General features: G+C 42.3%; 1 protein-coding gene across 7 annotated transcripts in view; it reads right to left on the bottom strand.

Moving 5' to 3' along the window:
- Positions 1-24,677, bottom strand: part of AK9 (adenylate kinase 9) — a 159,637-nt gene that overhangs the window by 100,414 nt on the left and 34,546 nt on the right. For 5 of the 7 annotated variants that reach the window (XR_011388592.1, XM_008263360.4, XM_070073706.1 and 2 more), the window contains exons 7-10: positions 23,513-23,701; positions 16,263-16,391; positions 11,975-12,049; positions 6,875-6,970 (exon numbers count right to left, since the gene is read on the bottom strand). Coding sequence is in view for 6 of the 7 variants with exons in the window: in XM_008263360.4 (XP_008261582.3) it covers positions 6,875-6,970; positions 11,975-12,049; positions 16,263-16,391; positions 23,513-23,701 (489 nt within the window). In the remaining variant the exon portion in view is untranslated. The remainder of the gene's footprint in view (positions 1-6,874; positions 6,971-11,974; positions 12,050-16,262; positions 16,392-23,512; positions 23,702-24,677) is intronic. The other 2 variants (XM_070073707.1, XM_070073710.1) reach the window with 2 other exon arrangements.

Below are 24,677 nucleotides of genomic sequence, written 5' to 3'. Positions count from 1 at the left end.
AGCTAGATTGGAAGTGGAGCAGCCAGAATTCAAACCGGAGTCCATATGGGATGCTGGCACTGCAGGTGGTGGCTTTACCTGCTAAGCCACAGTGCCAGCCCCAGTTTATTTTTCAAACACGTTGAAATCCATGTGTAGTTTTTTTTTCCCCCATAATTCAGGTTTGCTGTGAACTTTGGAAAGACTCCTTGTATTTCTCTACAGACCGCATAGATTGCTGAAAAGTTCACCTGTTCTTCTGCTACCTTATCTGGGGACGACAGAACTGGAGAGTGACGGCATGGTGGGCAATGCCAGGGTCAAGGGGTCCGGGCTGATGTGATATGCATGTGCTGGCTCCAGAGTTGACAGTTAAGCACAGGAGAGATTGCAAGCTATGGTCCTGCCTGGACCACTGCAGTAGCCTCAGAGAGCAAAGGAAACCACACAGAGAGGGAGAGAGGGATGCTGCCTGGAAATCTGCCCTCGCCCCGCCAAATGCTAAAAGTGACAGTTGAGCATTAAGGCAGCCTTCACTTCTTAGGAGAGCTGTGTAAGTCCGAGGGCCTTGGCGGCATGACACATTGCGCTGCCACCCTTCTCCCTGGAGCCCGTAGACAGCGAGCTAGGGACTGAAGCCAGGTGAGCGAGGAGGCAGCCACTCTTTCCTTACCATCCCTACTTCCCGTCCAAACACGGGCAAGTGTGTGAGTAGCAGACAAGTGTCCCTCTCAACCTCACGACCCTCCAGCCACACTTCTGGCAAGTGTTGAGGGTGGAGAAGATGACTTTCTGGATGGGTTTGATACGACAGTCTCGTAAGTGATCAGGACTGCCTCCTGGTTAAGCGGGCAGCTTCAACACATGCATTTATGTTTGCTGCTTCTACAGTCCTTGCTGAAATGCTAGAAGAGGATTCTGAAAAGAAATGAACTCATGAGGGCACAGAGGATGGAAGAAGAGACCAGAGATGCTGGTCAGCACTGACAGCTGACCTGCTATGGCCACACAATTTTGTAAGCTAGAAAGCAGATGGATGAGTGGAAACTGGCATCAGAGAAAAGAAGAGAGCTAAGTATCTGTGCTGGCAAGGACAGGGGTGGAAATGGGTAGGATGCCAAGAAGCCACGTGGTTTACTCTGCAAAATCCTAGAAAGACACAGGACCTGGTGATACTGGAGGCCTCTGAAGCGGGCTGAACGGAGAGCAGATTGGTTGAAAATCTTTGAAAGGAGGTTCAGTGGCCCGAGTCACTCCCCACTGCACATGGTCAGCCAACTCCCCTTCCCCTCCAGCCTGCCTCTACCTTGCAGTCAATCAGAAACATGGAATCATACTTTTCTGGAGAGACTGAGCCAGAGGGTCACGGGAGAGGGACCCCAGACGTGGCTGGGGAGGCACAAGGACACTGGTAGCTTGCAGCCGCGTCCCTGGAGCTCTGCTCCCAGCTGAGCCTCTCCTGGAGGAACCTGTGGACCTTCCCTTAGGCAGCATGGACACAGCTACTCCCTGGCACACAGGGGTTCTCAGCTCTACCTCCAGCTCTGCTGTGATTGGTGAATGCTTTTGTATGGAATAAGTTAGTTTACCAGATTCAAGACAAAATGGTACAGGGCTCTTCTCAAATTATTAAGAATTTCCAGACTGTAACAATAGAGCATTAAACTAAGCATGGAGCCCATCCAACTGTGTGCTCCTGCATGAAACCCATGAGGCCAGCGTTGCTCCTGCTACCCAGCTGCTGGATAGTCTGAATATCACCATTGGCTCTAGGCACTTTAAAATATCATCTCATGCAGTTCTTATGGAAACACTATGCTCTAGGAGCAAGAGTCCCCTTTTTAAATAGCCATTGATAGGGTTCGGCGCTGTGGCGTAGTGGGTTAAAGCCCTAGCCTGAAGTGCCAGCATCCCATATGGGCACTGGTTCTAGTCCCAGCTGCTCCTTTTCTGATCCAGCTCTCTGCTATAGCCTGGGATAGCAGTAGAAGATGGCCCAAGTCCTTGGGCCCTTGCACCCACATGGGATACCTAGAAGAAGCTCCTGGCTCCTGGCTTTGGATTGGCACAGCTCCAGCCATTGTGGCCATCTGGGGAGTGAACCAGCGGTTGGAAGATTTCTCTCTCTCTCTGTCTCTACCTCTCTGTGTAACTCTTTCAAATAAATTAAAAAAAATAAAATCTTTTTTTTAAAAAAGCCATTGAATTGCAACTGGTGCTATGGCATGGCAGGTTAAGCAGCTGCCTGCAGTGCCAGCATCCCATACGGGTACTGGTTCGAGTCCCAGCTGCTCTGTTTCCAATTCAGCTCCCTGATATTGCACCTGGGAAAGCAGTGGAGGACAGTCTAAGTCCTTGGACCCTTGCATGCACGTGGGAGACCTGGAAGAAGCTCTTGGCTCCTGGTTTCAGCTTGGCCCAGCCTCAGCCATTATGGCTATTTTAGGAGTGAACCAGCAGATGGAAGATCTCTCTCTCTCTGTCTCTCTCTCTCTCTAACTCTGCCTTTCAAATAAATAAAATAAATATTTTTTTTAAAGAAAAACAACATTAAGTAAAAGGCAAAGCTAAGGAAAGTCGCAGATCTGTGGAGCTGGCATTCAAACCCAGGTCCATCTGATTTGAAAACTAAATCTATGACCTGCTCAGCCTGGTACAGTCCTTCTGCCTCCTCCCAACCCCACCCTTGCTACACACACACATCCCTTCTTCCCTAACCACTCCTCAGGTGTCACAGTCCTCACGTTCCTCACCACGGGGCTGGCATTCACAGGAAGGGCTTTGTGCCTCTTCTACCCCCTTACAGGAAAGTCTCCTAGCAAGGCTTTTGGTTTTTATCATTGTGACTATATATATAAAAAATATAAAATTTACTACTATCACCATCTTTAAGTATATAATTCTGTGGCATTAAGTACATTCACAGCGTTGTGCAACAATCACCATTATCCATCTCTGGAACTTTTCCATCACTCCAAATAGAAGCTCTGTACCCCTAAACAATACTTCCCTATTGTCTCCTCCTCATCCGGTAACCCCTAGCCTACTTTCTTTCCCTATGAATTCACCTACTCTAGGTACCTCGCATATGGAGAATCACATAATACTTGTCCTTTTGTGTCTGGCTTGTTTCATTTAGCATAATGTTCACATGGCTCCTCTTCATTTTAACATGTGTCAGCATTTCATTTCCTTTTTAAGGATGAATAATATTCCACCACACATGGGATATATTTTATTTCTCTTTCACCCATTGACTGACATGGGATGGTTCCACCTTCTGGCTATTGTAAATAACACTGCTATGAACATTGTTGTAACAAGCATCACTTTGAGTTCTTGCTTTTGGTTTTTTGGGGGAAATACCTAGAAGCTGAATTGGCAGATAACATGATAATTCTGTGTTCAATTTTTTGAGGATCCATCATGTTTTCTTAAACAGTAGCCGTACCATTTTACATCCCCACTGGCAACACAAGAGGGTTCCAATTTCTCCTCAACCCTACAACATTAGTTATTTTCCCTTTTTGGGGGGAGTACCAGTCACTGTAATGGGCATGGAGTGGTGTCTCATTATGGTTTTGATCCACATTTCCCCAGTGACTAGTGACATTGAGCATCTTTCTGTGCGCTTATTGGCCACTTATACATCTTTCTGGAAAAATGTTTATTCCAGTTATTTGCCAATTTTTCTTTTTAAAATAAAGATTTATTTATTTATTTGAAAGTTAGAGAGAGTGAGAGAAAGAGATATCCGAGGGAGTTACCTTCTATCCATTGGTTCTCTTTCCCAATGGCTGCAATGGCCAGGGCTGGTCCAGGATGAAGCCTGGAGCTCAGAATTCCATCCATATCTCTCACATAGATGGCAGGGGTCCAAAGTACTTGGACCATCTGCTGCCTTCCCAGGGTGTATTAGCAGGGAGCTGGACTAGAAGTGGAGCAGCCGGGACTCAAATGGGTGCTCTGATATGGGTTGTTGGCATTGTAGGCTGCAGCTTAGCTCACTGTGCGACAATGAAGTCCTTTTTTGTCCATTTTTCAATGAGTGGTTTTACTGTTGTGGGATTGCAGGAGTTCTTTATATATTCTGGGTATTAATCCCTTCTCTAATATATGATTTGCAAGTATTCTCCTTCCTTTGGTGGGTTGCTTTTCCTCTGTTGTTAGTGTCCTTTGAAGGACAGAAGTTTTTCATTTTGATGAAGTCATGTGTACCTGTTTTTTTCTTTTCCTGTGCCTTTGATGTCATATCCTGCTTTGTTTTGTTTTAACAAATGCTAGAGCCTTACCTCAGACGTTCTATTTTAACTATTCTGGATACTGGTATATTAGTAAAGCTTCCAGGATTACCTCATCATGCAGTCTGGACTGGGAATCACTATTTAAAAATTCCCATTATGTTGTTCCTCTAAAAATCATCTGGGTTTAGTTGACAGGCATCCATCTAAAGTCCTTCAAGGGGCCAGCACTGTGGCATAGCGGGTAAAGCTGCCACATGCAGCTCTGGTATCCCATAGGGGAACCAGTTAGAGACCCAGCTTCTCCACCTCTGATCCAGCTCTCTGCTATGGCCTGGGAAAGCAGTGGAAGATGGGCCAAGTCCTTGGGCCCCTGCACCCATGTGGGAGACCCAGAAGAAGCTCCTGGCTCCTGGCTTTGGATCAGCACAGCTCCGCCCATTGTGGCCAATTGGGGAGTGAATCAGCAGATGGAAGACCTCTCTCTCTCTCTCTGCCTCTCCTTCTCTCTCTGTGTAACTCTGATTTTCAAATAAATAAAATAAATCTTAAAAAAAAAGTCCTTCAAAACACACAGGAAATTGCAGATCAACCCTCTTTAATTGCCCAGGCTCTTTTAGTGTCCCAAATATGAAAGCAGGTGTTCCCAAACTTAAATGGGCAGAGCAGGCAGTTTTGGACCAGGCGAAAAAGATTTCTATGTCCCATTTTCCAGACATTCTGGCTTAACCAGTCTGGGATTTGGAGGTAAGGAATTTAAACATGTAGTCAGCTTCCCAGGAGTTGTTTGGAGGTGGTCTGCCCTGCCAGGAGGAAAAACTGCTTAGGGGATGTGAATAGAGGCTCTGGTGTATGACTCTGACATGAAATAGGGGGCAGATACACTTGGTCATACATCTCATGAACTACAACAACCTTATTCTCGTGTGTATAGAATTTCCTAAAAGCCAACTTTCTAACTGGGGAAATTCCCATAGGATTTGTGGGGTATTTCCTTTTTTTCCTTCAATAATGATGTGGAGTAGGGGAGGTCACCTCTGTGGTGGTCACGCCCGCCTTTCTTCCCTCTTCGGCACCTGTTCATGCTACACTGACCCTCTGAAATCTCTGGGTCCACATGGTATGGGTAACAACATGGCCTCTTTCTTCAGAGGTTATTTTAAACCTTTATAATTCTGGCACTTAAAAAAATTCTATTCATATTGTTGAAACTAAACTTGCCAGAATAGGTTAAATATTCTTTTTAAAAATATTTTATTTATTTATTTTGAAAGGTAGAATTACAGAGTAAGAGAAGGAGAGACAGAGAGAGAGAGGTTTTCCATCTGCTGGTTCACTCCCCTAATGGCCATAGTGGTCAGAGCTGGGCCGATCTGAAGCCAGGAGCCATGAACTTCTTCCAGGCCTCCCATGTGGGTGCAGGGGCTCAAGCACTTTCGTCACTTCTACTGCTTTCCTGGGCCATAGCAGAGAGCTGGGTCAGAAGAGGAGCAGCCAGGATTGGAACCGGTGCCCATATGGGATGCTAGTGCCACAGGCAGAAGCTTTAGCTCACTACACCACAGCATCAACCCCTAGGTTAAATCTTAAAAGTCCTTGTGATCCTTTTAGTACTTGGCAATTATAACTTAATCACTATCATATCCACAGTACATCATTGCCAGTGACATAGTACTTACTTAAAAATTAGTTGAATGATTTAAGGAATGAATGAGTGTTTACAGAGCTGACAATTTTATGTTTTGCTCTCATTGGTGCTAGAAAAATTTTAAACTTATCTTGGTTCTTTTCATTATTCCTATGGTTAATTGTTCTGATTTTATTGTTTTTCTTTGTCTCAATACTTTTGTTGTGTTTAGTGTCTAAAAAAATATTTTGCAATGCCATCTTGTTAAATTGATCACATTAAGTGTTAAAGTGAACATATCGATAGGATTAAGTGTTAAAGTGATCATATACTGTGGCAAAAAATGACCTACATGACAGATCTCTGTGAGTGAGATCCCAGTGGAAAGAAGGGGCCATCAAAGAAGGAGGTACCTTTCTCTGAAGGAAGGAGAGAACTTCCACTTTGATTACGGCCCTGTCTAAATATTGTTGGAGTTTGTGGACTCAAGAGGCTTCCATAGTCTTGGCAGCTCATGACAAGAGCCTCGGGTGATCACTAACGTCATAAATAAGAGTGTTAATTGTTAAATCAACAACAGGAGTCACTGTTCACTTGCTCCCTATGCAGGACCTCTGTCCTTAATGAGTTATGCTATGAGAATTAAATAGTTCTCAAACAGGTGTGTGTGTGTGTGTATGTGTGTGTGTGCAAACTGCTGAAATCTTTACTTAGTACAGAGTTGGTCTTCTGTGTACAAAGTTAATTGAAAATGAATCTCAATGGAGAACAGGACTGACAAGGGGAGAGGGAGGAGGATGAGAGCTGGGAGTGTGGGTGGAAGGGTGGGTATGGTGGGAAGAATAAGTACATTCCTAAAGTTGTACTTAAGAAATCTGTATCCTTAAACAATAAATTTTTAAAAAGTGTCCAAAAAAAGAGAACATGTTGCTAATACTATGGTTACTCCTTTTAAATCTTGAAATGATAATTAAGACCACAAGATATATTGAAAAGGTAGGATTTTAAGTGGTTAATTATAACTTACATTTTCCATTATGTCAATTTCTTCTTCTGCACTTTGAAGTTTGGTTATAATAGCTGCTCTTTTCAGGTTCAGATGTTTAAGACGTTCTAAAACTGTCTAAAGAAAAAAATGTTTAAATACAATGGTAAGTGATTACTACAAATAGTCTGAAGAAGCAATAGGCTGGGTAGAATTCCTGCTTGAATATACCTGGATTCTGGTGATGTGTTGGGACCCTCTTTGTGTTTCTGGGTTTGTATGCCAGTGCTTCAAAAAGTTCACAGAACATGGAAGACAAGAAACTTTACTTTGTGCAATATATTTTGAAGTTCAGGCATAGTTTTTTCATAATATCTATTTCACATGAACTTTTTGAAGTCCTCACATAAATGCATCACTCTAATCTCTGTCTCTTATTATATAGCCATCTTTCCCACATGTATCCGAGTTTCTTCTAATCCATATTGGACTACCACTCACCTTAATTCAGCATGCCCTCATTTGAACTTGACTATATATGCAAAGACCCTATTTCCAAATAAGGTCACTTTCAGGGCAGGCGCTGCAGCATAACGGGTAAAAAGCAGCCACCTGCAGTGGCAGCATCCCATGTGGGCACCGGTTTGAGTCCCCAGTCCTGGCTGCTCCACTTCCGATCCAGCTCTCTGCTATGGCCTGGGAAAGCAGTAGAGGACGGCCCAAGAGCTTGGGCCCCTGCACCCATGTGGGAGACCCGGAAGAAGCTCCTGGCTCCTGGCTTTGGATTGGCGTAGCTCCCGCTGTTGCAGCCAATTGGGGAGTGAACCAACGGATGGAAGACCTCTCTCTCTCTCTCTCTCTGCCTTTCAAATAAATAAATAAATAAATCTTTGAAAACAAAACAAAACAAAACAAATAAGGTCACATTCACAAGCATGTATCATTTGTTTCAACTCCCAGTAATCTGCCCACTGGCCTCCAACAGTCACCTTCTTGGAGGGCTGGGTCTACAGGCTGTTTTCCAGCCAACGGAAGACAGGCATGTGGGGATGGAGGCACACGTTGCAGTGGTGCTGCTGTGAGCCAAGAAACACTGAGAGCCATCAGAAGCTCGCAGACGCGAGGATGGATTCTCCCCTAGAGGCCACGGAGGGAGTGTGGCCCTGCGGAGACCTGGGTTTTGAACTGCTAGCCTCCAGAACTGTGAGAGAGTAAGTTTTTGTCTTTTTAAGCCACTGAATTTGTGGTACTTTTTCACGGCAATCTTAGGAAACTCGATACAGAAACTATATGAAAAAAATATTAAAAAAAAAGAAGTGAAAATAAATAAAGAGGAGGAGGAGAAGGAGAAGGAGGAAGGAGAGGATGGTGGCAAGCATAGAGAATCTGAGATGAAAGATGGTGAAAAATGGCCGGTACCGTGGCTCACTTGGCTAATCCTCCCCCTGTGGCGCCGGCACCCCGGGTTCTAGTCCCAGTTGGGGTGCTGGGTACTAGTCCTGGTTGCTCCTCTTCCAGTCTAGCTCTCTGCTGTTGCCCAGGAGGGCAGTGGAGGATGGCCCAAGTGCTTGGGCCCCGCACCCACATGGGAGACCCGGAGGAAGCACCCAGCTCCTGGCTTTGGATTGGCGCAGCGCTGGCCATAGCGGCCATTAGGGGAGTGAACCAACGGAAGGAAGACCTTTCTCTGTCTCTCTCTCACTGTCTATAACTCTACTAATCAAATAAAAAAAATGAAAAATGGTGAAAAAACAAAAACAAAATCCTCCTGGTATGTGACAATCTATGGTAGATTGCATTATTTATTCACAATTCAACCTTCCTGCCCTTTGTTTGTGAATTCGCTCACTGCCTTTGTTCCAGTACAATTCTCACTCCATTGATGTTGAGCTTCTCTGTCCAACTTGCTTTCATCAATGCCATGTGGGCAGAAGTGTTAGAGTAGTTGTTCCAAGCTGGGGCCTTAACAGGACTGGCAAGTGTCAATTTGGCCTCTGGAAGCTTCTACCGTCCACCTTGAAGATAGCATGTTTCAGGTAGTAATAGTGGTAAAACTCAATATATGTTGAAGGAGAAGCCTGCTGTGTAGGCTGACACATTCGATGTGGGATGAGAGGGCAAATGCAGAAGAAACTCAGCTGGAAGGTGTCGCTCCCCGTCTTCGTGGAGGAACGACACAGGACCCTGCGCTGTTCTTTTGTCTGCTCGGCCCTCCCCGGGTTTGCTGCTGGTTCTTCCCGGGTTGGCTACCGACCCTTCCACCTCCGTGGAAGGGCGGTTCCCCCTAGCCACTTTCCCCACTTCCGCGGGGGAGCGGCACACCGCCGGCCGGCTCTCTCGGGGGCTGCACAGGTGTTCCTTCAGATAGATGTTCCCCTTAGATGTTCCTGGTGCATGTTGTCTCTCTCCTCCTTTATAGTCCTCTTCCACCAATCCCAACTCTGCTACCCACACTCCGAGTACGCTGCTCTCCTCCAATCAGGAGCAGGTCCTGCTGCTTATTGGTTGAACTGGAGGCAGCTGTATAGAAGCTGTTTCCTCCTCTCCCAGCGCCATATTGTGGGAAAGCAGATGCATAGAATAAGTCTTAATTCCAGTAACTTAGTCTAGTCCGAGTTGCTCCCCACAGGAAGGATGGTTTTGACATTTACTGGAAGAGAAAAACCATGGGAGTAGCATATTTTGGCCCAAGTGGTGGTGGTGGAGTTTTACCTTGCACATTTAAATTGGAGATGACTATTAGACATCCAATTGGATATACAGGAGTTCGGCAGCAGCTGGGTTTACAAGTATGAAATTAGGGGGCGATCTGGGATAGTGACATGAATTTAAGAGTTGCCAATGTGGGGTTGGTGCTGTGGCATAGCGGGTAAAGCCACCACCTGCAGTGCCAGCATCTCATACGGGCACCAGTTCGAGTCCCGGCTACTCCACTTCTGATCCAGCATTCTGTATGGCCTGGGAAAGCATTGGAAGATGGGCCAAGTCCTTGGGCCCCTGCACCTGCATGGGAGACAGGGAAGAAGCTCCTGGCTCCTGGCTTCGGATCGGCATAGCTGTGGCCGTTGAGGCAATTGGGAAGTGAATCAGTGGATGGAAGACCTCTCTTTGCCTCTCCTCCTCTCTCTGTGTAACTCTTTCAAATAAATAAATAAATAATATTTTTTTTTTTAAAAAAAGAGTTGCCAATGTTGAGAAGGCAGTTAAGCTGTCAAGCTGGTGCACTGGATGAGGTTTCCTCAGGACAGAGAGTGGATGGAGAGAAACCCACAGTGGGAGAACCCTGGGGTCCTCAACTCTAGAGGTTAGAGATTTTGAGTGTCTCATGAGGAGAAAGAAACTACTGTGGTGTGGGATGGAGAAACCAATGGATGCGTGGAGGCTGCAGGAAGGGAAAAATGGCCAGCTGTGGCAAACGTTGCCTGTAGACTGAATTAGATGGAGAACTGAAAAATGACCACTGGCCTTGGTCAAGAGGAGACCACTGGTCTTGGCAAGGGCACGCCTCAAGCAAGGAGTTTTTCCCTCATTTGGCTCCATGCTAACATTTATCAGCATGTGCCCACTAGAGAAATCAAGCCAGAAATCAGAGCACTGTCTTTGCCTTTCCTCCCTCATGTGATTCCTACACTAGATTACTCAACTGCAGACCTCTTAGATCTCTCTCAGACCTGTCCTTGTCCTCTTCCATCTGCTCCTAGGATCACTAACCTAGGTAGGGCCATCATCACTGACCTGATGGACCACAAAAGCTAAAAACTAGTCCTCCTTCCACTAACTTCTCTTTCTGCCTTCGCTTTGCATGGCAGTCTGAGCAATCTTTCCCAAACAGAAACAATGATCACTTCTGTTCTCTGACCCCAACCCTTTCACTGACTGCCTACTCCCTACCGAGGAGTTGTGAATGCACAGGTGCAACCCCTGTTTCCTCCCAGTCTGGGTGCTGTTCTGCCCTCCTCCCCAGCCCCTTACACCCCTGTCCCACATTCGGTTCCCACAACTCTCTAACTCTCTATGCTCTTTCTTACCTCTGGGTCTTCATTTGTACAAGACCATTTCTGTATCATTGAACACAATCCACCTCTTCTAATGATTACTCACCCTTTAGGTTTCAATGCAAAAATGATTTCAGAGAGGTACCCTCCTAACCAGACGAGCTTTTGTCTTTCTGCCTGAGCTCCCGTAGTATTATACCCCTCGTGACTATAACACAAATTGTTCTTTAAATGTTTATGTACCTCTATATATTTGATACTACATGAAGGGAGTCATCTATGGATGCATTTGCCTACTGCTAGCTGTAAACCCAGACCTTGTCATAAAGCCAGACACCTATCAGGTGCATACAGCTACTGTATTTTTGTATTAGCTTACTCATTTTTGTAAAATATCTTTGAGTTCCAAGTTTTCTACATCCTTATCAAGACTTGCTATTATCTTTTGTTGTTGTTTCTGTTGTTGTTGTTATTGTTACTTTGGCTATCCTAGTGGGCACATTTTGGATTCATGTTTCTCTAATGATTAATAGTGTTAAGCATATTATCATGTGTTCAATAGTTACCATTTGTTTTCTTTGAGACACATTTTGTCATCTGGAGATTTTTAAGTTTAAATGTAGTTTTGATTTAATATGGAAAAATGAATAAATAGGATATCACGTTTTTTAAAGTGTCAGTACAAATGTTTCAAGAAAAAATGGTGTTAAAATGTCAATATAGGGGGCTGGCAAAGTGGCGTAGTAGACTAAGCTTCCGCCTGAAGCACTGGCATCCCATATGGGTGCCAGTTTGTGTCCTGGTTGTTCCACTTCTGATACAGCTCTCTGCTATGACCTGGAGAAGCAGTGGAAGATGGCGCAAGTGCTTGGGCTCCTGCACCTGTGTGGGAGACCCAGCAGAACCTCCTGGCTCCTGGCTTCAGATTGGCTCAGACATGGCCACTGAGGCTACTTGGGGAAGGAACCAGAGGGTGGAAGACCTTTCTCTCTGTCTTTGCCTTTGTCTGTGACCCACCCTCTGAAATAAACAAATAAAACATTAAAAAAAGTAAATATATATTTCCATTTATGGCAATAACTACAATACTGCCAAAGAGCTCTGGATGTTCCAAACCGTCAACATTCTTTACGGACCACACACTTACCATGTAGAGCTCCTCTGGTGGCTTATTTCCCTCGAGTTCAATGAGATACTGGGGGTTGTGCTCAGCCATTACTTCCTGCAAGAACAGAAAAGAAGCCTTCAAATCCAGGACCCCTGGGAAACCTGAATATAAGATCAGAATCTTGATAACCGATGAAGAAATGTCTAAAGCCAAACTGTTTCTCTTACCCATGTTATAATGGATGTTATTTAAATCACAGATGGTCTTCATTTTTTAAAAAATGTAACACATTTTTATTAAGATATATTTTTCTTATAGAAAATTAAAAAAACACCTAGAATCCTACCACTCCAAAGTAGTTGCTATTCATTTTCCTCCCATCTTTTATTCCATGAATTTTTTTTTGCCCGTTCAAGATTATCATGTACAACTTTTGAGCTTACTTTTTCACTCAACATTGCAATTAATCATCTCCTTTACTTTAGCAAGATCATTGTCAGGATTTTGATGGTTTGATAAAATTACAGAGTGTGGTTACAGTACCATCTACATTCCTCTGCTGCTTGCCATTAGGTAGGTCATGATATTTTGTTAGTTATTCTCAAGCATTTCTTTTTATTTTAAAAAAGTTTAAAAATTACATTCTTCTTCAGTAATCACGAAAGTAACTTGTGCTAACTGCAACCAGTGAAGGAATGCAGACAGTGCATAGAAACCGGTAATCCAACCCTTCCTACTCTTCTACTCTGCCTCTCCAATCAGGTGTGTCTTTCCTCGGCACTCTCCTCGCTGACTTAAGTGTATGCACACACAGAAATGCTAGATAATGCTGAATAAGCATCCTCTGGCTAGATCCTGACATAAATCAGACCCACAGGCCAGACTTCCAGAAGTAGGTGTTCCTATTAATGGGCATTGCTGGTTAATTTTCCAAGAGGTTGCAGCAGTCAAAACTCTTAGCAGCAATGTATGAGAATGCTCACCTCTTCCTGCCATCACTGGCCACTTTAGTTTTGTTAAACTGAGTTGAAAAACAGGATTGGCTTGTTTTACCTTTTATTCCCTTGGTGAGGTTCAGTATTTAGACATCTGTCTCTGTGAACTGCCTATTCATAACCTCTGTGCATTTTACTATTAGATTGATTTCTCTAACATTCATGGAAAGTCTTTAAGCCTCACCTGTGACATGGATTGCATATATTTTATCTTTCTATGATTTATCTTTGTTTTTAAAGATTTATTTATTTGAAAGAGTTACGGAAATAGAGAGGGAGAGACAGAGAAAGAGATCTTCCATTTGCTGGTTCACTCCCTAGATGGTCACAAAGGCCAGGGTTGGACCAGGCTGAAGCCAGGAGACAGGGGGCTTCTTCCAGGTCTCTCACGTGGGTGTGGTTCAGGGCCTAAGCCCTTGGGCCATCTTCTGCTGTTTTTCCCAGACACATTTTATAGAAAGCCATATCAGAAACAGAGCAGCTGGGATACGAACTGGCACTCATATAAGATGCCAGCATTGTGGGCACAGCTTTACCTGCTACACCATAACACTAGCCCCTCTTTATCTTTTGACTTTGCTTATGGTGCTTTTTACAATATAAAATATTTTTATAACCATGTATATATCTGCTTCCACTGGATTTGTCTTTTTGTTCAAATTAGATTTTGTCTATTTCAAGATTAAACCAATAGTCTTCTAAAGTTTCTTGCACTGCTTAAGATCAGGTGGATTTAGCAAAGAGCCAGATGGGAAGTGGTTAAACCACTGTCCTGAAGGCCGGCATCCCATATGAGTGCCTGTTGAAATCCTGGCTGCTCCACTTCCCATTTGGCTCGTTGCTAAATGTCTGGGAAAAACACAGGAAGATGGCCCCAGTGCTTGGGCCTCTGATGCTCATGTGGGAGACTCAGATGGAGTTTCAGGCTCATGGCTTCAGTCTGGCCCAGCCTTGTCCACTGGGGCTATCTGGGGAGTGAACCAACATATGGAAGGTCTCTCTCTCTCCCTCTCTCTCTGTTTCTCCTTCCCACTCTATAACTCTGCCTTCCAAATAAATAAATACATAAATAAATCTTTAAAAAAAACAGCCATACTCATTTATTAGCAGGGTGCTTTACTATATTCTTGCTATTATTAAGAACACTTATGCACTCATAATTTAAAATTGGATCATGAAAATGCTAGTTCAGTACTTCCATGGGCATTTCTTTATCAACAATGAAGCTGAACATTTTTCTAGAAGCTTGTAAGCCTTTGTCTATCATTTTTGTTAATTGTGTGCTCTTATTTGCTGTCCATTTATTTTAGGAGAATGTGAACTTATAGATCTTAAAAGATAATTTCTTTAAGATTTTAGTATATCAAAACTTCAAATCCTTTATCATAGTCAATGGGGGATATTTTTGCTGTCTTTTAATCTGAGTGAAGATTTGTTTATTTATTTACTTTCTAGAAGTTTCTTACTTTATGAAATGGAAGCTTTCATTCCTTCTCCCTTGTGATCTTGTCATGTGATCTGCTGACCTCTCTAGCAGTTACTGCTTGCCAGACTTTGGGCTCACACGGGGCACTGGAAATGTGAGAATGGATGACGTAGTCCCTGTCCTTGAAGAGACTACCTTTGCATTTTTGCCCTCATTAATACAGATTTCTAATTTTCTGAATCTTATTCTAAGTTTTTTGAAAGACTTATTTATTTATTTGAGAGGTAGAGAGAGGGTAAGACAGAGGAAGAAGTCTTCTATCAGCTGGTTCACTCCCCAAATGACTGCAATGGCTAGAGTGAGGCCAATCTGAAGCCAGGAGCCAGGAGGTTCTTCCAGGTCTCCCACATGGATGCAGGGGTCCAAGCACTTGGGCCTTCTTCTACTGCTTTCCCAAGCCATAGCAGAGAGCAGGATTGGAAATGAAGCAGCTGGGACTTGAACTGGTGCTCTTATGGGATGTCAGTGCCACAGGCAGAGGACTAACTTACTACGCCACAGCACTGGCCTGAATCTAATTCTAATTAAATTTTATTTTGTGTTCAGGGCTGGCCACTTAAAGAATACATAGGATACTTTTGTGGAAGGAATAATGTTATTGTTTTATAATTTCTTCAAAAATTATTTATTTTTATTTTATTTGAAAGGCAGAGAGGCCCAGAGACAGACAAAAAGAGATCTTCCACCTGCTGGTTAACTCCCTAAATTCCAACAATAGTCAGGACTGGGTCAGGTTGAAGCCAGGATCACTGGAACTCAATCTAGGTCTCTCTCATGAGTGATAGGTACCCAAGTACTAGATCCATCATCTCCTATCTCCCAGGGTATGCATCAGCAGGAAGCAGGAAAGAAAGCAAAATGGCCTGGACTTGAACCAGGCATTCAGATATGGGGTACATGCATCCCAAATAGTGACTTAGCCAAAAGTTTCCCAGCCCCATTCACATAATTTACTCTTAAGTAGCTCTGTTTAAAGACCAATGGTAGAAGACATGGGGACAAATAAAAGCCATATACAAGAAAATGAAATTTGACTCTCAGTTAAGGAGATGGATTACAATATACGCCACACATTTGGCTTTAAAATATATAAGTATTATATAACAGCACCAAAGAAAATCATTGTTTCTCTATCAGATGAGAAGAAGCAATTTGAGGATTGTTTTTTCGCTTTCCATAGTCTATTAATTGGGACGGCGTCTGGCCACATACCCAAGTTCAATAGATGCCTGGAGACTAAATCTCCAACACAGTTGATTGTATCTGGCCGAGTCTTCCCTGGATTTTTGACCATATAAAATGTGATTTTCATTAACTATAATCTCAACAATCATACTTTAAAAATGCCAATTGATTTAATTAAAACTTATTACAATACATAATGACCTTATCATGTTTATATATGATCAATTTTGAATGGAATGGCCATGGAAACAAATCCAGGACTAATAACTGCAATTTAACTAAGGAAGAATCCCTTTTAGAACAAAAGGTCTATCTTAAATGCACCTTTCTTCTGTTAAATCCATAAATTATGGATTGAAAGTGCTTTAACGAAATTGTTTCTTAATATAAAGTTTTCAACTACTATCCATAAATGTATTCCTCCTAAGGACCTGTGAAAAATTCGGTTCGTCTGTCACTTTCAGAAACAGAGTTCCTTTTCAGAGCCCAGGAACTTCGCTGGGGGAAATTGCCTTTGCGGCAGAAGGCTTCTTCTAACATTGTTCCACCACACTCGGGAGAATAATCAGACACCGGAGGGGACGATGACATGTGAACTGCTTAATCGTGGTAAAACACAAATGCCTCTATCTCCATATTCAGCAAAATATCTTGTTCTTACTTCCAAAACCTGAAGAGTTGTTTCCTTGTAAAGTTTAACAGTGTTCTCAACATTTTCCAAATAATCCTCAGGCCTCTGAACCAGGTGTTGAAGAATTTCAGCCACCATCTGCATTTCAGCAATAAACGCCTAAATGGAAGAGATTTTTAATATTTTTAGGCAAACGATTATTCAACTAACAAGACACATCCCTACCTCCTTACACCTAGAGGCCATTTTGGGGTGAGAAGCAGAGGGAGGAAAGGATTAGAGACTGAGGGTGTTTTATTTAAGAGTAAGTGATTGTACACTTTGAAGGTTTTTTTTTTTTTTTTTTTTTTTTTTTTTTTTTTACAGGCAGAGTGGACAGTGAGAGAGAGAGACAGAGAGAAAGGTCTTCCTTTGCTGTTGGTTCACCCTCCAATGGCTGCCGTGGCCGGTGCACCGCGCTGATCCGATGGCAGGAGCCAGGTGCTTATCCTGGTCTCCCATGCAGGTGCAGGTGCAGGGCCCAGGTACTTGGGCCATCCTCCACTGCACTCCCGGGCATAGCAGAGAGCTGGCCTGGAAGAGGGGCAACCGGGACAGAATCCGGCGCCCTGATCAGAACTAGAACCCGGTGTGCTGGTGCCGCAAGGTGGAGGATTAGCCTAGTGAGCCGCGGCGCTGGCCTGAAGGGGTCTTTATCAGCTGAAATAAGCTTTAAATTGACTTGGATGATCACTGACTTCCTTTTGCTCCCAATAATTAGTGGAGAGTAGGAGAGGAATGTCAAATTTTTAGACACAAAATACAGAAACCAGATCTCTTCTCTGGATACTTGTTCCTTCTCCCCTCATTCATTTATTGAGTGACTACTATGTGTGAGGCACTATCATGGAAGTTCAGATTCTGCAGTGAACAAACCAACTTGTACCCTGGGCTCACAAAACCCCCACTCCAACTGGGGAAGACAGAGCATAAACTAGTAGGCGTATAAACATATAACATATTAGATGAGACTAGAAAGTACTAGGAAGGTGAGCAAAGTTGGGGGGAATGGATGGAGAGTGACAGGGAGAAGGTGCTACTTCATATCAGGTGCTCTGCCTGAGTAACAAGTGAGTGGAATCCAGGAATAAACGAAGGACAGAGTCACCCAAGTCTCTGGAGAAAGCACATTCCAGGCAGAGGGAACAGGATACACACGTGAAGGTTCTCGGCCCTTGGCCTGGCACAGTCTAAGGCTTCTGTATCATGTTTATTACCATCTTTCTCTTTTTTCTAGCTTTTATCAATGCTACAAATACATAGTTTATGCAACTTGAATCATATTACCTATGTAAACCATTTAATCATCTGTTTTAAATGTGATTTTCATGACCAAATCATATAATTCATTGAACATATGATTATTTAATTACTACATCCTAGTTGGACAACAGGATGTTCCAGATTTTTATTTTTTTATAATTTATTTTTTAAAAAGATTTATTTGAAAGATAGAGTTACAGAGAGAGGTAGAGCCAGAGAGAGAGAGAGAGAGGTCTTCCATCTGCTGGTTCACTCCCCAAATGACGGCAACGGCCAGAGCTGAGCTGAGCCAAAGCCAGGAGCCAGGAACCAGGAGCCAGAAGATTCTTCCCAGCTTCCCAGGCGAGTGCAGGGACCCAAGGACTTGGGCCATCTTCAACTGCTTTCTCAGGCCATAGCAGAGAGCAGGATCAGAAGTGAGCAGCTGAGACTCAAACCAGTGCCCATATGGGATGCCGGTGCTGTAGGCCAGGGCTTTAACCTGCTGCACCACAGCGCTGCCCCCCCCCACCAGATTTTTCATAATTATAAATAATGTTGCAATAAATAGCCTTGTTGATAATTCTTCATGTTGCTAATATTGCCCTTAGAATCGTTTCTAACAGTAGAATGACAGGACTGAAGGTGATACATTTCAAAGTAGCTCAATACACACTGTCATTTCCAACATCTGCTGTCACTCCTGTCTCTCTAGCAAAGAGCTTTCCCAGCCTGCTCCCATTCATGCTAGTCAGCTATTATGCAACTTCATATTAAGCACCTACTATCTGCTAAGCACTGTTACAGGCGCTGGCCATGGAGTCCCTGATGCACTGAGTTTACATCCAGTGAGTAGTTGGACAAACAGTAAGAAAGTAGAAGAGCAGCACCATTTCAGAAAGTGGTAAGTGCTATGAGGAACATAAAGCAGGGTAAGTGGTTAGACTGGTAGCTGTTGGCCACATGCATCTACTGAGAACGGAAATTTGGTAAGTATAAACTACAGGGTGCTGTATGTAAACACGCCAGATTTCACAGACTTGGTATGAAAACAGAATGAATCATTCTTAGAATTAGTTTTTCACTGTATTTATGTATTTGATAGAGAGAGACAAAGAGACAGAGAGAGAGAGAGAGAGAACTCCCATCAGTTGGTTTACTCCCCAAATGCCTGCACCAGCTGAGTCTGCACTGGGCTGAAGCTGGGAGCTGAGAATATAATATAGGTCTTCCATATGGGTGGCAGGAACTGGATTATCTGAGCCATTGTCGCTGCCTCCCATTAGCAGAGAGCTGGAGTGAGGAGCTGGAGCTGGGTATCAAGTCCAACTGTGCCACTGTGGGACCATGGGCATCACTAGGTTAGAATGTCTGCTCCCATTCTTACAATTTTTATGTTGATTGTAGGTTGAAATAAAATATTATATATATTGGATTAAATAAAATATATTCTTAAAATTACATTTGCTTGTTTCTTTTTTACTTTTTAAAAGCATGGCTTCTGTCACATGGGAGATGCAGAGATGGAAGTCCAGGCTCTGGGCTTTAAAGCCTGGCGCAACCCCAGCTACAGTGAGCATTTGGTGAGAGAACCAGTGGGTGGAAGATCTCTCTCTCCCTCTAGCACTCCACTTTTCAAATAAAAGAATTTTTAATAAAAGCAAGACTTCTAGTAAATTTATTTTTTATTTGCCTTTCATTTTTTTTTCTGGTAAATTTAAAATCACATATGGCTTGTACTATATTTCTATCACACAGTGCTGAGTTAGAGCAAATTGCCAGCTGGTCTCTTGAGGATGAGCTACCTGCAGTTAGAGTAGGCAGGGAGAAGGGGGCAGCAAGTGAAACAGACCTGGAACAGAGGGCTGTGGGCCGAGGGAACAGTGATGCAAAGGCGTGGGGTCCAAATGAGCTTGGTTAGAGCCCTCGAGACTAGCTAGGAGGCTAATGTGGAACGCAGTGAGCAGACAGGAAGACAGCAACCAGGGTCAAGATCAGAGAGGCTGGGTCTGTGGCTTTCTAAACAGCGTGAGGGTGTTTGGATTTTCATCTAAAGGCAATGGGAAGTTACCAAGGGTTACATTCCTCTAAAATGGCACTGGCTTCTGGAAAGTATGAAAATGGGATGGGGAATATCGAGGAGAGCAGAAGCCAAGAGCACATTTACAAAGCATTGCAGCAGTTCAGGGAGTTGTCTAGATTTGTGTGTACACAAGGATGAACACACTGTAATGGGGTTACTGACCATGGACTTGAGGGCAGCAGATCCACAAATCTAAACTCTGGATGTGGCTGTGCCTGTAGGCTGGGATCCCAGCCACCTGGACCCAGGAGGCTGAAGCTAGCCTAAGGACACAAGTTGATTATCTTGCACAGCATTGGCTTATATTGGGTTTTGGACATTTCAGATGAATTACCAACTTTTTATTATTTAACTCTCATCTCGGTCTTCTCTGGGAAAATCAGACTACCTTGTAAAAATGGGCTAGTATCTGGTGTCTGGCAGCCATTGGCTGGGCTGGAGCTGTTCTCGGGAGAGGGGGCATGTACTCTCTAATTGTCCCGCAGAACTTTCTGTGGCCATGGGAACACTGTATACCCATGTGGTCCAACTAGGAAGACACAGCCACATTTAGTTACTAAGTGCTGTCGAGGAACTAAATTTTAAATTGTAATTGATTTAAATTTATAATAGTCACCTACAGCTAGTGGCTCCCGTATTGGACAGTGTAACTCTAACCTAAGCTAGTTCCCATTCTTCTTGATTATATCCCTGGCCAACATCACCAAATGACAAAACTTATTTGATCCCTGGAACTAAGGGAGTTGTGACCCCTGTATCTTACCATGGGAGGGTTCTTCAAAAACTTTGTGGAAAATTGAATTTAAAGGTAAGTTTATTTGGGTACAAAAATGTTTTGAAATCTATGCCTATAATGAATCTTCAAAAAGTTCATGAAAAATGTGAATTATGGAAAAACTATGCATGAATTTCAAGGATTTTTTGTACCAAAATAAGCAATGTTAATTCCACTTTGCTGTAATTCTGAAGTACCCTCATATGAGTGCTACATTGGCTTTAAGATGGTTGCTCTGTTTATACCAAGAGGACACATTTTATTACTTCTACTTTTTGCTATGAGGTTTTCTCTTTTAAAATTATTATTTTTTTATTTGAGAGAGAGGAAGAGAGAAATTTCCCATATGCTGGTTCACTCTCCAAATGCCTGTAGCAGCCAGGGCTGGGCCAAGCCAAAGCTGGGAACTGGGAACTCAGTCCAGGCAGGAACTCAGTCCACGTGGGTGGCAGGCACTCAACTCCTTGAGCCATCATCTGCTGCCTTCGCAAGGTGCACATTAGCAGGACGCTGGAATCTGGAGCAGAGTCGGGACTTAAACCCAGGCACTCTGGTCGAGGATGCAGTCATTCCAACTGGCTTCCTAACCACCGCATCAAATGCCTACCCTGGTTCTCCTTTTCTTAAAAATAGCTGGAATATATTTGTTGGCCATTTGTATTTATTTTGAGAACTGTCTATTGTAGTCCTTTGCCAATTTCTCACTGGATTGGTTGATTTTTTTGTTGTTGAGTTTTTTAAGTTGCTGATATATTTGAGATGTTAATCCTTTGTCAGGTGGTTTGCAAATATTTTTTCCCATTCTGTTGGCTGTCTCTTCACTTGATTGATCGTTTCCTTTGCTGTATAAAGCTTCTGAGTTTGACCTAGTCCCATTTATTTAGTTTTGCTTTTGTTGACTATGCTTTGGGGGTGTTGTCCAGAAAGTCACCCCCTACACCAATGTCTTGGAGTGTTTCCCCTACATTTTCTTCCAACAACTTAACAGCCTCAGGTCTTAAAGTTAGGTCTCTGATCCATCTTGAGTTGATTTTTGTATATGGTGAGAAGTATGGATCTAATTTCATTCTTCTACATATGTATATATCTGGTTTTGTCAGTACCAGCTATTGAAGAGATTATCTTTACTCCACTGCATGATCTGAGCACTTTTGTCAATAATCAATTGGCTGTATGTATGTGGATTAATTCCTGGGTTCTCTATTATGTTCCATTGATCTATGTATTAGTTTTTATGCCAGTATCATCCTATTTTAATTACAATAGCTTTGTGGCATGCTTTGAAGTCATGTACTGTGATGCCTCTGGCTTGATTTTTCTTGTTCAGGATCCCTTTGGCTATTCTGGGTCTTTTGTGATTCCATATGAATTTCAGGCTTGTTTTCTCAAATGGCCAACAAAAAGATGAAAAAATGCTCAACTTCACTAGCCATCAAAGAAATACAAATCAAATCTACAATGAGATATCACCTCACTCCTGCCAGAATGGCAAAAATCCAAGACACAGAGAGTAACAAATGCTGACAAGAATGTATAAATACATAATGGAATATTATTCAGCTATAAAAAAGAACAAAATTCTATCATTTCCAGCAAAATGGACACAACTGGAGGACATCATGTTGAGTGAAATATACTGGACCCAGAAAAACAAACACCACATGTTCTCCCTTATATGTGGGAGTTAAAATTTAAAAAGCAAACAAAAAAGAGAAAGAAATGTCTATGTGTATCAATATTGTATAGTTTCATAAAACTCTTTCATACTTTTGTGGAACCAATGGTTAAGAATGTTATACTACTATAGATTTAATGATCTGTGATTACTCTAAAATTTACTGTATATGGGTGAAATGCTCATTTTTCCATTCAATTATTATTTATAACTGTTGTCTATATTCCTTCTTTACTAGGCTCTTTTTGCTTTTTAATTGTTAAACTTCTTATTTGGTAAAGTATTAAGCCTTTTTACCATAGTGTAAATTTAAAGCATGTTATCTCAAAAGCTAAAAAAAAAAGAGAGAAGGAAGGAGGGTGGGAGGGAGAGAGGGTAAGGGAGGAAGAGAGAGAGGAAGGGAATATCATTACGTGTTTAGAATTGTATCTACAAATCACATTGAATCTGTTAAGAACTAATTAAAAATTTTAAAAATGGCTAAAAAAATCTGGAATAGATGCTGGTTATTATCCAATGCTTTCTTTCCACAAGTGAGATCATATTATGTTTTTAAGTGGGCTAAAAGAACACTTGTCAAAGACTTATTTAACCCATTAGTGAGGGAACCAACAGGATAGCAAAGCAGAATTATTTATAATCTCTGAAATAAGACTGCAAAAGTTATAGTTACAAGGCTACTTACCGCCTTATAGGGCAGTAAGACTGTGACCTATGGGGGTTATCGTTCTACTAGACAGATGATTTGCAATGTCTCCATCTACAGGTTAACATTTGATTTCACAGAGTCTAGACCTAAGAAAAATAGCTAATAACAGACACATTTTCACTAGAGCAGGGAATGGTAAACAATGGCCATTTACACCCATGTGGGCCAAATATAGCCCATACTTGTTAACAGATTTCAAAATTTTCTCTTTAAGTCACAGTAGAAGATTCTTGACATATATTGTTTACTAGATTTACTTTAGGTTTGTTCCAACAACCACACACACACATATACACACACACAAATATCTACACATATACAGACACATATATGGCCACAGATTTCTTTTCATAAGCTCTTTGTAAGAATTTGGAACCAGGAATGTGTTAGCCCCAGAGATTGAATTATGCCTGGGCTACTTTGCTCCACATATTATACTTCATCTTTTATTGTTATTCCCTAACTCCTAATTCTAGTTTACATGGAGTTTGACACATAGCAGGTGACCAAAAACTGTGGCTATGAAATGAGGCAGACAAGCTGTTAGAATGTAGAAGAACAATTAAACTTGACCTCAAGATTGTGATACAATAGTTTTGGGGAACATGAAATTTTTTTTGCTTATTTCCTCCAGACTCAATAAAAATATAATGTAACTTTCTCTTGTATCTGTTATTTTCTATTATCCATGTTATCATTTAATGTAATTATAGAATATTAAAAGAGTATGGTATGGAATGATCTATTGGGATATTACCTCTTCTTCTTCTTGTTCCTCTTCCTCTTCTCCCTCATCTTCTCCTTTTCCTTCTTTTTGTAATTCTTTCTTCTTTTTCCTACGACTCTCGATAACTTCAGGATCCCAGTGGTCTCTAGTATATATGTACCCCGTACTACTGTGCTGTCTTTGTCCAGAAATTCTTTGGCATAAATCATAGTCAGGGCACTAAGGTACAATATTATTTAATTACTTAAAATATTCTGATAGGCTTTTAATTCCTATTCACATATTATGTAGTACATAAACCTGAAAACATCTTAAAAACTTGAGCAAGTGCAATTGGTGGCTGGCATATGGCATCATGTCTCACTATATGCCAGGAGAGGCAAAAGCTGCAGCCTATATGCTACGCCAACATTTTCATTTCTCTGATATTAAAACACAGAACAAAGTACCAGAAGTTTTAAGATGAAGAAAGAAGGTTAGAACAGTAGAAAGAGTGGAGAAATAGCATAGACAGTTTAATCTTCTAAGGTACACAGAAAGATTCTATAAAATTAGCTTGAAAAGTCTGAGTGGAGGAAAATGGGGGAAGAGCCACATATTTCCAACAAAATAATATTGTGCAATGGCAACATTTACAGCTATATGGGTGAAGTATTTCATAAAATGCCCACCATGAATGCTACTTGAAAGATCATCTATTCTGGGTTAACCTCTAAGTTTTCTAAGTCAGAAAACTGAGTTCTAGACAGTTAAAGAAAAAGAAAGCCCAAATCAAAAGTATATAAGGAATTTTTGTTTCAAAGTTATTTCATGTGTGTAATTAATTCTATTTCATTCTCAAACTACCCCCACAAGATGAAATAATTCAAGATTATGATGAAAGCCATTTTGCAGATCAAAGAAGTATAGCTCTGGCAGGGTGAGAGACTGGTCTCGGATCAGTGTCCTATGGAGGATCCAACTTGGAGCCAGGCCTCCTGATCCACAGACCAGGCTCGGTGGGTGCTTCCCTGGGGATAATGATTTGGGGCTGTAAATCCTGCTCTGAGTATTTTTCAGGGTGACCAAAGTGTGGCTGATACTCTATGGCAAGGATTCACTAGCATTCAGGTCTAACTGGATATGACTCACCTGGAGAGCTTGCCAAATAATGATTTCTGCTCCTCCTTGGAACGTACTAAGTTTGGAGAAAGGA

This window comes from Oryctolagus cuniculus, chromosome 5 (genome assembly GCF_964237555.1).
Source record: "Oryctolagus cuniculus chromosome 5, mOryCun1.1, whole genome shotgun sequence".
NCBI classification, from domain to species: domain Eukaryota; kingdom Metazoa; phylum Chordata; class Mammalia; order Lagomorpha; family Leporidae; genus Oryctolagus; species Oryctolagus cuniculus.
The sequence above is the reverse complement of the archived record's forward strand: the minus strand, read 5'-3'. Positions and strand labels throughout refer to the sequence as shown.